At 39.0% G+C, this 15,555-nt stretch overlaps 1 protein-coding gene across 2 annotated transcripts in view; it reads right to left on the minus strand.

The window, feature by feature from the left end:
* The window catches only part of kcnh6a (potassium voltage-gated channel, subfamily H (eag-related), member 6a), a 47,764-nt gene extending 37,918 nt beyond the window's left edge, over positions 1–9,846 (minus strand). Inside the window, exons 1-2 of one of the 2 annotated variants that reach the window (XM_012878818.3) lie at positions 9,193–9,846; positions 3,003–3,233 (exon numbers count right to left, since the gene is read on the minus strand). In XM_012878818.3, coding sequence (XP_012734272.2) covers positions 3,003–3,233; positions 9,193–9,325 — 364 coding nt within the window. In that variant the 5' untranslated portion in view covers positions 9,326–9,846. Of the gene's footprint in view, positions 1–3,002; positions 3,234–4,731; positions 4,800–9,192 lie in introns of those variants that run through there. The other variant, XM_036148313.1, reaches the window with a different exon arrangement.
* Between the last annotated feature and the right edge of the window lie 5,709 nt (positions 9,847–15,555).

The raw sequence follows: 15,555 nt of genomic DNA on the forward strand, positions 1-15,555 counted from the left end.
TATTACACAAAATCCCTAAAAATATAATGTTGAAGTTTTTGTTTGTCACATGATACACCGCAAATACTGCAAATGTTTAGTCATCCAGACATCCGCGTGTCAGATTAATGTTACAAAGAACTGCTTGAACTAAAGTAAGTTTTAGGCAATTATATAAATGTCATGCAATTTATTATATAGGAATTATAATAAACCCAAAGAGGAAATACAATAGCACTTATTTTTTTTGCAAGTCATATCATCATCCCAATATTTATCAACATTATTTCATATTGCATACATTCCTGATATAATTTATCCATATTCAAGTACCTTTTCAAGGTATTCCATAAAATAATATTTTAATGTTAGTCCTATAACCAGCAAGATGGTTCCCAAAGGGCCGTTATCTGTAAACTGAGGATAGAGTGGATGCTAATGGAAGATACATCATTTGGATTTAAAAAAAAGAAGACATTTTCCTTAAAGTCATGATTTTATGAGAACGATATTAATCCATTAAAGGACAAATTGTCTATAGCCACATTAGGGATGTTATTGTAAAAATGACAAAGACTAAATGTAATTTCCAAACTCCACTTCAGTCCATGTATGGTCTAGGAAAGGGCACACAGACAAAAAGCACCACTACATTTATACAATAGTTATATATATATATATTTATATGAATTAAATGTGTATATTTTGTACCAAAAAACAGTTTCAAACCAAGCCAGCTGCATTGTGACGCACAAAACATAGATTTACGACTTGTTTAAATATTCAGATTAGGTTGTTCTGCAAATACTTTTCTTTTTCAGGCCCAATTCTTGTTTCGTCCTCTTTATGTCTTTTGACACACAAAAATACTTTATTATCATTCAACTGCACATTCAAAATAGACATTTGAGCAAAATGTTGTTGCAAGGCTCGGAGTAAAAACAGAAGACAAAAGAGAAATATAAATGTACATATTTGTCATGAATGTAGCAGCAAACTAAAAAAAGACATTTTATATGTACAGAAACATTTGGTGTAGGACATTATGAATAATCCAAGTATATTTAGCAGCAGGATGTATTGTGGTGCGGGTAGTACATAACAAAACAAATATAGTTTGTAAAAATGCTGAAGTTTACATTTTTGTGGCAGTCCAGTAGACTTTCTTTTATGAATTTTTTTGTGTGCAAGCAACAGATAAACTGCAGAAAATATGATAAAGTGCTTGGAGGAAAAGTAGATTATTCTATTAAGGAGGCGAAAAGGCTTGATGATCGATAATTGGTTGATTTGTATGTTTGAAGAGCCCTGATCAGTCAGAAAAATGATCCACTACCAGGCCGTACTCTTTGGTGTCAAGGTTCACTGAATGAAGAAGCTAGACATTTTCAGTATTAGTGAGGTATTTAAAAATAAAGTCAACAGATATTAAAATCAGATAACAGGCAGCTGAACATGCTAGAGCAGAGCTGGTCTGTGTTATCCTTTGGGACTCTCTATTTCAGAGAGTCTGCCTTGAAAAATGCTGGTTTAGAAATGCTGGCAGCCTTTTGGAAAGGTAAGAATCTACTAAGTCTACAGGGAATTCGCCCAGATATTCAGTGTTAGAAACGCTTACTGGGCTAATTTGTAATATAAGATGCTAACAACTGTTTAACATGTCATCTTCATAATAATGCTGACTTATTTCTGTCAATAATAATCACTCTTTTTGAGACTTCTGTATAGTTGCAATAAACTAGAACATTTCTGAAGAAATTTAGCAAGGCGACTGCCTCGTGGTGCGTACCGTACCCTGACTGAGTGGAATGTGTGATTTTGGTGTCTTTGGAGCATTTCTGCAGCATGTAGCAGAGACAAAAAGGGGTCAAAAATGGATGTTTGACACCTCATAAAATAGACATGCTTAATCCGACATGGCCCAGATTTATTGTGGAGCTTTCTCTCTAAAGGAAGTACAGACTCTGTGAGTCTGTAAGAAGTTTGTACGACCTTCCTAAAGCTACTTCCGGTTAGCAACGTGATAACCGTTAGCCGCTTACATTGTTGTGTTCAGTATCACCGGCTGATGGTACTCTGTTAGTTTGGTCCAAATGCTGTACTGGAAAGTGCCTCAAAAAGGGAGAAAATTTGATTTTGCATGTTTGTTATTCATGAAGTCGCCATGGTAATTCAAAATGGCAGCTGATACAAAAACAGCAGTTGACTGGAAGAGACGCACGTTTTAATATATATATTATGGGGGTGAAAAAGTAATTGTCTAAACTTGCCACATCGGGTTGTGATCCTGCAACCTCTTGACTGTTAGCCCCAGAACTGAACCACTGTACCAAAGACCAGCACCCTATATGTTAATGGATTATTTGGAGTTTAGCTCTGTTTTAGGGATGTTTTTTCTCTAATTTCATCGCCATGGTAACTTGAAATGGCGTGAAGTACAAATAGCCCACTTCACGGCGTCGAGACGCACGTTTTGATATATAGTTTGTGGGTGTACACCCTACGGTTCGGGCTGTATTAACAGTGACGGAAGAAAAATAAACTATAAAGAAACCCTTATTAGGTGGATAGTAATTGGCCTGCCCATGCATTTGCATGGCAGTCGCCTCATTAATGTATTATGTAAAAAAAAAAAATCTAATGCAAAACACGAAACCAAAACTCGTTCCTCTCAAATAACAAATAAGACACAACTGTTATTTGTTTTGAAATAACCATACCTCAAAAAAAAATTAAAAGTTACAGTATGGTGCTCATTTCTATATTTTCAAGCGTGCAAAACCATAGAAAAATGTTAGTGAGATACAATTTGTCTTGTGAAGGAGACACGCTTAGTTTATAGTTTGGTTTTATTCACCTTTGTCCCATAACCTTCAGGATTTTACCGCATTTGTAGATTTTAGTGCTACAGAGAGATACATCTCTTTAAATTAGGGCTGTCGCATTTTTTATTTATTTCACCAGAAGCGTTTTGTCGCTAAGACACTTCATTCCACCCTTTCCTGGCTTCTTCTGTGCCTCACCTTCCTTGGAATAGTAGAGGATCTCCACCTTTCGCTCCTCGGACCCGAGCAGGGCCTGCGCCAGCTGGGCCAGGGCGCTCTTCATGGTGCCGGGGCCGACCAGGAACGGGCAGGTGCAGGGCTGCTGCATGATCTCTGCCCGGGTGAACCCGAACATCTGGCAGAAGCCTTCGTTGCAGTAGATGATTCCACAGTTCTTCATCTGGGCGTTGGCGATCAGAAACTTGCGATCTGGAAATGTGGGAGAGAGGGGGGGGGGGGGTCAAATGGGAACGTGTGTCACAGTGGAAACGTCTATAGGTGCTGATTTAATCACATGAAAGGGCAGGCTGGGTGAATTTCCCAGCCCTGCTTTGGATAAAACAGGCTCTGCCATCGCGGTGAACTATTTCTCCTCATCCTCACTTGACAATAAGCCGAAGTGGAACTGGTGAAATCTGATTTTCCGCGGTGCTAACGTTATTAACGTGATAGTTTACCACGGGAGATCTAACAAGGAGCAGGTGGCCACTTCAATTTAAGCTCCCTGCCACGTCAGCCTGGCTCTCAGGTAACGTGAGAAATTACAGTTTGCTCCCACCTATTAAATGTATGTCCATATTTTTTTTTATTTGTCTCTTGATCACAATGTTGTTTTCTATTTGCCCAACTTATTACATCTTATGTCAAACAAGTCAACAAATTTAAACTTTTACTGTCTCAGTTTGCAGTTAAATCCTACATTAATTTTGTTGCTTTGTGCGCTATGTGTTTCATTTTCTTTATTTAGAAAATTGATTTATTTGTTTTATGCAGCCGAGCATTTCAGTGTTATATTTATTACTGTTTTAATTGATTGTTTGCCCATCCAGAAATACTGCAAAACATTCTCAAGCATCTTTTAAGAATTTAAGCTACATTTTCAAAGCTTTTCATCCGCACCAGATATTCAAAATTCAATTCAAATTTAAAAAACACTTTATTAATCCCAAAGGGAAATTAAATGTTGTTGTAACTCATATTAATTCAAATTCTAGATAACAGTGGCTGTTGGCAGGAAAAGATCTCTTGTAGCGTTTTTGAATTACAGTAAATTTGAAAAAGCCTCTGACTGAAGACTCTCTGTTTACACAAGACAGGCTCATGAAGAGGATGGTCAGGGTTGACCCATTATGTTCTTGGTTTTATAAAGAAACCTTTATGAAGAATTTAAAAAGAATTCTGGTCCACACAGAGATTTGACATGCTGGCTGGACATTTTCCTTTTCTCGTGACAAAATAAGTAGAGTTGATTTAAACAGTTCAGCTCCTTGTGTTGGGCTTTTGAGAAGCCATTGTATAAGCTTTATTTTAGATTGCTTTATTCATTCCTAAAACCATTTTATGATGTTTTTTCAGGATCGTTGTCCCATCGGACCACTCAATTATATTGGTGTTTCAGCCATAAATGTGTGGAGTAAAATGTTAGTCCTTTTTTCCTTTATTCTCTCCGCAAGGCTCAGTTTAAATAATTTAAAAAATGTGTATTATGGCCAAATAACTCGATCTTGGCCTCCCATAAAAAAAAATTTTATTGAAAATTTCAGCTATAGGTTTAAATTTCTGTGCAAACATGACCGATTGTCTCTGGCTAGGCACGACTTGTGAGTCTGGAAGTTATGGGAGAATTGAGACCGGCTTGTTTATGTGTTGTTTTTGAATGGATAAATGAAGGGATATTACACTTCCGAATAGAATACAATAGAAATACCTTTATTGTCCCACGATGGAGAGATTTGGCTATGCCTGTGCCAGAAAGAAGGACAGGACACACTAGACTTATGTAGAATAATAATTATTATGTAAAAAGCTCAATTTCAAAGAGAGACTTATCAGAATGTGGAAAATACTGTGCAATTATATATAGATTATAATGCATTTTCAGATAATTATAAAATATTCAAGTAAGAAGAGAAGAAAATCAGTAGTCAATTACAGAAGGTTGTAAAAAAAATACAATTTGCATGACTGTACTAACAAGCCCTCACTGAGAAGCTAAAAAGTCTGCAAATACACATCAGCATCTGAGAGACGGCGTAACAATTCTTGATCAGATCAAGAACTCGTGCGACCAGTTGAATTGTTGTAAACATGTTTCTAATCTGCTGGGAGCAGCAGAGGTTATGAAGTCTAACAGCAGCTGGAAGGAAGGACCTGCAGAAACGCTCCTTAGAGCATCTGGGATGCAGCCGTCTGTCCCTGAAGAGCTCTGCAGCTCTGCAGCAGCTTCATGCATGGGGTGGAAGACGATGTCCATCGGTTATGTTATTGTCCTTCCAGTCCTTTTGTCTCCCACCACTTGCACCGGGTCCAGGGGGACATCCCAGGACAGAGCTGGCTCTCCTAATGAGTTTATCTTTGTCTCAGCTTCAGATAACCACACCATAGAAGATGGCTGATCCAACCAAAAAGTGAAATCCCCCCGAACTGAACCCTTTTCAAAATGTATGGACTTGGTTTAAAAGCGGGTTTTATTCTGGAAAACCAGAACATTTAAATGAACTCTTCCAACTTCATTCTTAATTAAAAGTTATTTTTATAGCATTAATGGAGAAACACCCCTGTGGATGTAATTTTGACCGAGTGTGGAAATAGAGAAAACACACGGAATGCAAATCAAATTCTCGTTTTCAAGCTCTGATGTAATCACACCCTGTCCTTGTATTCATACCTACCACACACCTCACCCGTGTCTCACCCCCCTCACATACGCTGCCTTGCTAAAGTATTCACCCCCCTTGGCTGTGTAGCTAGTTTGCTACATCCTGACCTGTCATTCAAATGTTTTAAATCTTATTTTATGTGTTAGATCTCCAGAAAATCAGAATAAATCAGCCTACACTACGGCGTTTGAAACGTTGCCAGAGCAAAGGACTATTTATCAACACCAGAAACAGAAAAAACATGCTTTTAGTTTCTTAGTAGGTTAGATTGTTGTGTCTGAACTTGTCTCTAAAGAAATCAATCAGGCAGCTAAAGCTCTAGAGTCTGACCAAAACAAGGAGAATGGATCACATCATTCCTTAGATCAAAGAATCGGCTCCTTGTTAGTTAAATAATCTAATTTATAACCCTGCTGAGTGGACTTGGGCCCAGATACATTAAAGAACTGCTGGCCAGGTATAAAACATGTAGGTCCCTCAGGTCATCTGAGACCTCTTCTCTCATTGTTACCAGGACCAGGACAAAGCAATCGGAGGCAGTATTTAGTTTCTAAGCTCCGCTGCTCCAGAACAAAGTCCCTGAAAACCTGAGATGTGCAGACGATCTCGCCTGCTTTTAATCAGGACTGAAAACTCTCCGCAATGGTCAAATATTATTATTATTATTATTAGCATTTTAATGTTTCTTTCTTTTTATGTGATGCTTTATTTTGTTATTGTTGGACTTTTTTATTATTATTTGCCATTATCTCTGTACTTTAATTTTCATACAACGTACTTTAAATTACCTTGTGCATGAATGAAGCTATACAAATAAACTTGGCTCGCCTTCTCAGCCGTTACAGCTGACACGAAACGTCCCTCTGGCAGGGTCGAATGGATGCGCGGCTGGTATGAAACGCCCTGCAGCAGATGACTCCATTTCATACCCAAAACTGTCGGGTACCAAATGACTAAAGCATCAAAAATACCAAACGTCAAAGGGCGGACTGACCACCACGGGCTGTTGGCACGGCGGTCATGCCTCCTCCTTTGTCTTTGGTGCGCTTCCGTGTTACATCACCTCATACAGGCCTGGTAGATATCCACATTTATATTTTGTGTGTGTGTGTGTGTGTGTGTGTGTGTGTGGGGGGGGGGGGGGGGGGGGGGCTTTTTTGGATAGATGAAAACATTTCTAGAAATGATGACCTGTGTAAAGAATCAGTTTACTATGAAGTCCATTCATAAATTCAATTCAATTGAATTCAATTTTATTTATATAGCGCCAATTCATGATACATGTCATATCAAGGTACTTTCCAAAGTCAAATCAATCAGATTATCCAGATTGGTCAGAAAGTTTCCTATCTACACTGCAAAAACGGATCTAAAAATAAGTAAAATGTTCTTAAAGTTAGTGTATTTATCCTTGATTTGGGCAGGTAAATAAGATTATCTGCCAATGGAATGAGTATTTTGACACCTAAAATAAGATAATTAGACATCCTGCACTTAAAATAAGATGATTGAGATGAATTGTTCCTATTTTAGGTGCAAAAATCTTATTTACCTGCTCAAATCAAGGACAAATACACTAATTTTAAGAACATTTTACTTATTTCTAGTTCCGTTTTTGCAGTGTAAGGAAACCCAGCAGGTTGCATCAAGTCTCTCCAAGCAGCATTCACTCCTCCTGAAAGAGCGTAGAGCCACAGTGGACAGTCGTCTGCATTGTTGATGGCTTTGCAGCAATCCCTCATACTGAGCATGCATGAAGCGACAGTGGAGAGGAAAACTCCCCTTTAAAAGGGAGGAGAACCTCCAGCAGAACCAGGCTCAGTGTAAACGCTCATCTGCGTCGACCCACTGGGGCTTATAAAAGACAGAGCAGAGACACAGAAAGCACAGAAGCTCACATTGACCCAGGAATCCTTTCTACATTATATGGTAATAGCGGATGATCTGTCTCCCCTGGATGATGTCACAGCTAACAGAAAAAGCAAACTTATGGGGCTTTAGGGCAGAAACTCTCGCCCAGGAATAAAACGACCATCTAAATTCAGTCCTGCGCACAGCCCACTGCTAGCATTTATCTTTACATCTGCCACATCCCCATTTTTCTGTATGCACAGATACCCTGATGTGCCTCCTCAGCAGTAAATGACCCCTTCACAGAGGGGTCAAACAACATAATTGATTATCTAGCTCATACCCTGTGGGGAAAAACTGCTGCAGCTCCAGCTTCCATAAAACTTTTCACACTCTTCATGCAATTTACAATTGTTCCAAACGGAAATAATATCCAGCTCTTGTTAGCAGTTATTGTAGCGCATTTGACTCAGGTGACGGAAATGAAATGCTGCATAAAGATAAACTGGGACAGGGTTCTTCAACAGCTAATAAAGGAGTTAATTGAACTTATTAAAGAGCACATAAAATAAGCTCAGCAGCTTCAAACTATTTTTATTCCAGGTTTGGCGAACCCAGCTGTTCGCTGCCCACATGGATGAGAGCTGGGGGGGTGGGTGGGGGGGGGGGGTCTCCTATCAGCCCTCCTCTTTAAAGCAAGCATCTGAGCTACTCTGGTGGAAAGCACATCCTGTCCAATGTCATTATCTGGGGCTCACACTGATCGTCACAGCGTTGCTAAGCAGCACCGGCGTTGCACGTGCACTCACCTGGCCGTGCACACGGCTACACATGCACACGCACTTTGAGGGACCCAGTTTAGGCATTACATAACAGACCTGTTCCTCAAAAGGAGCCACGGACATGACTGAGGGTCAGAGAGTCAGAAGAAAACTACTTCCCCAGATTTAGAAAATTCTGGATATGTGTTTTTAAACTAGAATGTATACCTGAGACTCTAGATATAAGAATGACTAAATCTGAGGTTTGGGTTTAGAGCAGATAGAATAAAACTTTGCATGCTACATCTGCCTTTTTATCAAAATCCTGGTAGAAGGTGGGCATTATTCCCCCCCATCTGAATATATGATGTGCCCCCTTTGCAGCAAGAGGGACCATGCAGGCTAATGGAACAGGGGGCATTGAAGCAAGCACTCCCAAAATAAACACACATGCATGCAGGTGCAATTAAAGTGAAACACAAAAGGAGCAAACATAGGCTGTCAGCATCACTGATGGGAAAAGAGGAAAGATATTTTCAGGGAATAAAGGGAGACCCGTCTCCCATCTGTCTGGCAATGGAAAATTCAGTAGGAAAAAAACAAAAAAAGTGCAACAAATGAAGGACTTAAATCCAGCCGAAGAAGTTTAACTTCAATAAAAAATCATGGCAGAGGTTTGACTTTTTAATATTATTCTTCACGAGAATAGAAAAGTAGAGTGAATATAACTCTTTTGGCTTGTAAGGACATAAATATAGCAGGGACAAATAAGCTTACAGGGCATTATAGGTACAACTGGCAAGCTTGGATATTTAAAAGGAGAAAAAAAATACATTAGCGTTTCGTTCAGATGTTTAATTTTATGCAGCGGGTTAACTCGTTTTCTTGTGCACTTACTTCGCTCGTCGAATTTCTTGATGATTGTGTCCAAGTAGGTGTTCTGGAGCGCAACATGACCGCGTCTCACTGGCATTTTGGCGCTGCGAGACGCATGGACTTCACCGGGTTTCAAAAAAATAACCACGCACATAAAAAAAAACAAACAAAAAAAAAAAACGTGAAAGCGCCGAGGGAAAATATTTAATTTCCGCTCAGAGTCAAACAAGCAGCTGCTGTTTGTCGCCAGAGGAGCTGAGCTGCCCCCCTCTTCCCCCCCTCCCCAACTCTGGGGGATGAAGCGCAGGAGAAGGATGGAGAGGAGGACCGGTTGCCCGGGCGATGGCAGATGCGGGGTGTCACAAAGAAGAAGGGGAAGAAGAAGAAGAAAAAAAGTTTACTTTAATACTGTAACAATAAGTGTGTAGAAAATCGGTAAATTAATATCGGAATTGTTCTGTCGCAACAAGGAAACCTGTTGTGGGAGAAAGTTGCGAGCAGAAGCTGACGCGCGTAAAAACAACAAAACGAACCAGAAAATAATAATAAAAAAAGCATCAGTTTGAGTTGTAATCGCAGCTTTCCGCCCTCATGTTTGAACAATGCAGAAAAAGAAGGTCCTGATTCCCAGATTTACCGACCCACTCCCCTCCCAAGCCCCCTCAACCCTTCCCTGACGCCCTCACGCTGCACAGACGTGACTTTTCGGTGAAACGGATCCGCTATTTCACCTTTCAGAATAAAAGCACAGCGTCTTTGTCTCCACTGAGCTACATGTTCCTGAAATCATTTAGTGAAGCGTAAAGCGCACTACTAACTAAGCAGTGTGCAATTTTTTTTAAACCTCTCAAGGAGCTGGACTTTTTCTTTTAACTGCTAGAATATGTTGCCTTGCCACAGTAGCTTTAAATCTATCTGTTATAAATTAGTCTGAATGCATATCTAGACTTACATAAGCGGTGTAAAAGTTGTAAGGTGGACAGAAGCTAACACAGTTTTCAAAAATATTTTACAAACATAAATGTTTGCAGTGCTTTTGCAGAGGCTCCCTTCGCTTTACGTTGTTCTCCTTCATCATCACTTGTGGTGTCTCTGCCAGCTTTGCACATCAAAAACATTTAATTGTTGGACATTCTTTCATTCAAACCACCATAAGAATTCAGGTTTGGACTCTGAGGCAGTTCTTATGCACCGGTACACTTTGAAACCTGCCTGTACATTTAGTTATAAGATAAATCTTCTCCCCAGCCTCTGGTGTTTTGCAGCCTCTGACTGTTTTTTTTTTTTTTTTTTTTTTTTTGAGGATTTTCTTGAATGTTTGTGCTTAGCTTCATTCGGCTGTCCCTGCTGAAGTAAAACCTCCCCACAGCATGATGCTGCCAACACCATACTTTCATGGTTGGTCGGTATTCTGTTTAACATTCGTTTCCACAGAGCACCTTCTTGCAAATGTTCCTGTTTAAATACCTTGGATTATTTTGGCAAATGGTACATCTCATGGCTTACATTGGCCTCCTGGCTGCTCCAGCCTGTCGGTTTTAAGTGACGGCCCCGATGTTCTGAAAGTTGTAGATGTTTTACTGCTTGAATATTACGCATTTAACTGGTCTGACTCAGGTCTGACACACACACACACACACACACACACACACACACACACACACACACACACATATATATATCAGGACAGAGACCTGAGGGTTTGATCATCTACTGCCTGCAAGGTTTATAATAATAGCGCTTTTTGATGCTAAATTACTATTTTTACAATTAAAATAGCTATCTTGCTTTACATTTATATCTTTGAAGTGTCAGATTTTACAAGCTGGACAAAAATATCCAACAGAGAAACCAATGCATTCAGTTATTATTGTTCCTAATTGTGGTATCCTTGGTTTATATTCACTTCTGTTTCATTTAGGAAATCGTTTTGAAGCTTTGATTCTCACAAATTAAGTATTTTATTTTGAAAAGTCCCAGCCAACAGCTGAATGAACCTTTATTGGGGCTAACTTTCCAGTGGCCTGACACTGACAGAGTGCAGACCCTGATCAGTCAACTCTCCTTCACTCCACATCACAAATGCTGAAAATAGAAACATACTCTTTCTCTGTGGGTGCAATCACACCTCGGAAATATTGTACTCAGCCACAGATACGACAAGCTTTTGGCTACAAAACTGTGCCCAGTACTCGTGCCTTAATCCTTGTTCTACTTTTAGAAGATCATGTTTTTCATTGCTCTTTTGCCGTGTTAAATTGAGTTTTCATGCGAGACGTGTTGCAAATGCCGACTGTTGAATCACAGTGCGCTCAGGAGCTACTGAAGCAGAGATAAATCTGTCAAAACAGTCTTAAATCAGAAACAAAAGCAAAGGGTGGTTGGAAAATGTTACAAACAGGCTGAAACATAGAGATACTTTTTTTTTGTTCTCCATACAACCGTATGAACAGCTCCAGAGACAAATGTGCTCGATTCCGGCTCGTCTAGATTAAAATAATAATAATTGTAATCCAGCTTTGACGTCTTTGCTTTTAAAGTAGAGCTCGGTCTTATAAATAAATGCCGCAATGGTCTGCTGTAGCTTAAACAGCAGACACATACCTGGCAATGGGAGAGCATTGAGAGATAAAACAGATATTTGGGTTTAGCTAAAGGTTGACCAGGAAAGTGGCTCCTTGACACATGCTGCACAGATTATTAGATTTGTTTAGGAAAAGCTGCCATGGAGGAGTTTCAATGACCAACTAAGTTGAATCATGTCCACAGCTGAGATGAGGACAATCTTTCTACATTGTCTTTGACTGAGGATCATTCTCCTCCTTTGAAACTGTGATACTTCAGTACAGCGTATGCAATCTGCACCTGAGAAAATCCTTTTTATTTCTGCCTCATCATGCAAAAATGAAATAAAACCTGTGAAGAGGACCAGTCAGAGTCCTCTGGGCTGGCAGGTCTTTTACTTACAGTTTCTGTGAGATTTTTACATCCTCTCATCACTGGCATCATGGCTATATTCATTTTGGGGCCTTTGAAAGTGAAAATGACATTAATGTATTATATACAACCTCAGTTGGTTTTAATAAGAGGAATCAAAGGTTTGGATTTGTTACTATTGTCTCTCACCTCCACAGTGTTAAAGTTACACTCACAGACTCACTTTATACGTAGAAACTTGAATTTGATACTCAGGTCAGGGCAGTTTTCAAATGAAGCTTTCGTCATTTGAGTTGGTTGGCAAAAATAAAACAGTTTTCTTTCTCGAAAGCTTTTTAAGGTTAAAACTCATGCCTTTGTTGCTCCCTGGCCTTAATTGGTGCAATGCATTTCTCGTGGAGGTTGGTAGTTCTTCTATTGCTCAGCTCCAGAGGGCACAAAACGCAGCAGCGCATTGTTTAAATCACACAGCTAAGTATGAGGACATTACTCCAATTTCAGCCTCTCTCCACTGGCTGCCGGCACATTTTAGGATTTGTTTTAAGATGAGTTTATTTTTTATTTTTTTTCCATGGTCTGGTCCCATTCTGCCGTTCTGAATTATTTGCTGAAACTCATCTTTTTGCTCTGGCCTTTGACACCACTTGACTTTATGGTACAGTTTTAATAGTTTTGAACATATTGTAGGATTGGTCTTACCCCTGTTTTATGTTTCTTAGTTAATTATTTTTGTGTCTTTCATTATGTATAACACTTTGATCCTGCATGGTGTTTATAGTGCTTTAGTAATAAAGCTGACTTGGATTGGAGTCAAATTTATATGGACCTCCTCTAATTGTGGGTTGAATGTCCCTGATCAAATTTCTACATGATTCTGACATTATTCTGTGTATTTGACCACTCTTCTTAGCATTTATTTGGTTTCTTTCCTAACACAGACTTTTAAGCAATGGCAAACAGTTTAAATATCAGGAAGACCATTCCAGAAGCTTCTCGTCTCATTTAAAATCCAGCATTATTATTATTATTATTATTATCCTTTATTCCTCCTGGAACACCTTGTTGTAATTTAAATCATCTGAATCAGACCGTTTCACTTACATTGCGCAACATCAAAGGGATAATAAAGTTTTTAACTACATATCAAATCAACAGCCAGAAGGTCAAACACTAGACACAACTGGATGTCCAGACAGGACAATGATGGCAGACACAGCTCAGAACCGGTTTGGGAATGAAAGAAATTTGGGTTTAGATTGAGATTTTCATAGTGACCTAAAGTCCTAAGCTTAAAAGTTGGGACCGATTTAAAAGAAACCCATCCATCTATCCATCCATCACTGCAAAAACGGACCTAAAAATAAGTAAAAATTAGTGTTTTTGTCCTTGATTTGAGCAGGTAAATTATATTATCTGCCAATGGAATGAGTATTTTGACCCCTAAAATAAGATAATTAGACATCCTGCACTTGAAATGAGATGATGGAGATGAATTGTCCCTATTTTAAGTGCAAAAATCTTATTCCATTGGCAGATCGTCTTATTTATCTGCTGAAATAAAGGACAGGTACACTCATTTTAAGAAAAGTTTACTTATTTTTAGTTCCGTTTTTGCAGTGATGCTTATCCATGCAGGGTTGAATAAGGGCTGCTGCTTATCTCCAGTGGTCTAATATTCCTGGGGTCGTGTGCTTATATTTGCATCGGCATTTATAAATTTGATTCTTTGGGGATCAGACACAAAAAAGTGCATTTATTTCAAACAAATGAAATCTACAAAGTTGTTTTATTATTACTATCTCACCCTGGAAGAATACCGGTTCAAATGCATCATTAAAGCCTCAAAATGTATGAAGTTCATCCCCACGTCGACTTTTCACCTATAGCTGTAAAACGCCTTCTTTCCACTTTGTAAAAAGCTGTTGGGTGCATGTGGTCAGTGACACGGTGGCTCAGACCTCAATGGGGTGTTTGGAGATCACTGTGTGCCAGAGAGGTTGAAGAAGTTGTCCTGTGTTTTGTCTCTGCAGGCCTGATGGAATGATGGTTAAAATTAGCTAAAGAGTGCGGATGCCTTTCCCTGAGCCGTGGTGTGAGCGGCGAGTGAAATGACTGAAACACCGTCGGGCCGCTTCATCAGGAACTGAAGAAATATATAAAAAATATCTACATTAATTACCTTATTATTTGTTTTTGTCGGTTTACATGTCGGAAAAGTCTTTTAATAGTCAAGTGTTTTCCAATTTGGGTCAACAGTGCAGAACAGAACTAAAAATAAGCAAAATGTTCTTAAAATTTGTGTATTTTTCCTTCATTTGAGCAGGTAAATAACACGATCTGCCAATAGAATAAGAGATTTGCACTTAAAATAGGAACAATTCATCTCCATCATCTTATTTCAAGTGCAGTATATCTAATTATTTTATTTTAGGGGTCAAAATATTCTTTCCATTGGCAGATAATCTTATTTACCTGCTTAAATCTAGGACAAAAACATTAAAATTTTACTTATTTTCAGATCCATTTTTGCAGTGTACTAATTTGTACTGTCAATGTGATTAAAACATTCAAATGTAGCCCTCACACACACACACACACACACACACACACACACACAAAAAAAACAATAATTTTGTATGATATTAAGGTGTTGTAGCATATTCTTTGTTTGGATTAGAGCATAAATCCAACTTATTACCAGAAAACTGATCCTTGCGCTGCTTACTGGATATAAACACTGCAAAAACGGATCTAAAAATAAGTAAAATGTTCTTAAAATGTGTGTTTTTGTCCTAGATTTGAGCAGGTAAATAATATTATCTGCCAATGGAATGAGTATTTTGACCCCTATAATAAGATAATTAGACATCCTGCACTTGAAATAAGATGATAGAGATGAGTTGTTCCCATTTTAAGTGCAAAAGTCTTATTCCATTGGCAGATCATCTTATTTACCTGCTCAAATCAAGCACAGATACAGTAATTTTAAGAAAATATTACTTATTGTTAGTTACGTTTTTGCAGTGAATGAAACTAATATTGTGTCTAGATGTCTAACAATAAGGGATTTCCAACCGATTAAGAGGAGTTCTTACACGCTGTGCACACACATGACAGCGGCGTCCACTTCACACCTGCGGCAGAGAGATAACAAGGATAAAAGAAATATGCATCCCGTTACCCCTGACCCTTCCTGTTGTTGTGGAAGAGGACTGTTCGGGAAAGGGCCAGACGTCAAGGCTTGGGCTCTCAAAGCTTTATCTGCCTGGAATTCCTTCAACTCAGGGTCGCCTTCAGCCCAGACCTGGGACCCCGCAGCCCTGATAAGAGCCGCGCTACGCAGAAACATTCACTTTACCCGTACTTACATGGCAAGTAAGACTTCCGCATATTCATCCAATTTATTAGAATAGTTTAAATACTGATTAAAACATCCTGCCGTTTAGT

The sequence above is a fragment of the Fundulus heteroclitus genome, chromosome 16 (genome assembly GCF_011125445.2).
Source record: "Fundulus heteroclitus isolate FHET01 chromosome 16, MU-UCD_Fhet_4.1, whole genome shotgun sequence".
NCBI classification, from domain to species: Eukaryota; Metazoa; Chordata; class Actinopteri; order Cyprinodontiformes; family Fundulidae; genus Fundulus; species Fundulus heteroclitus.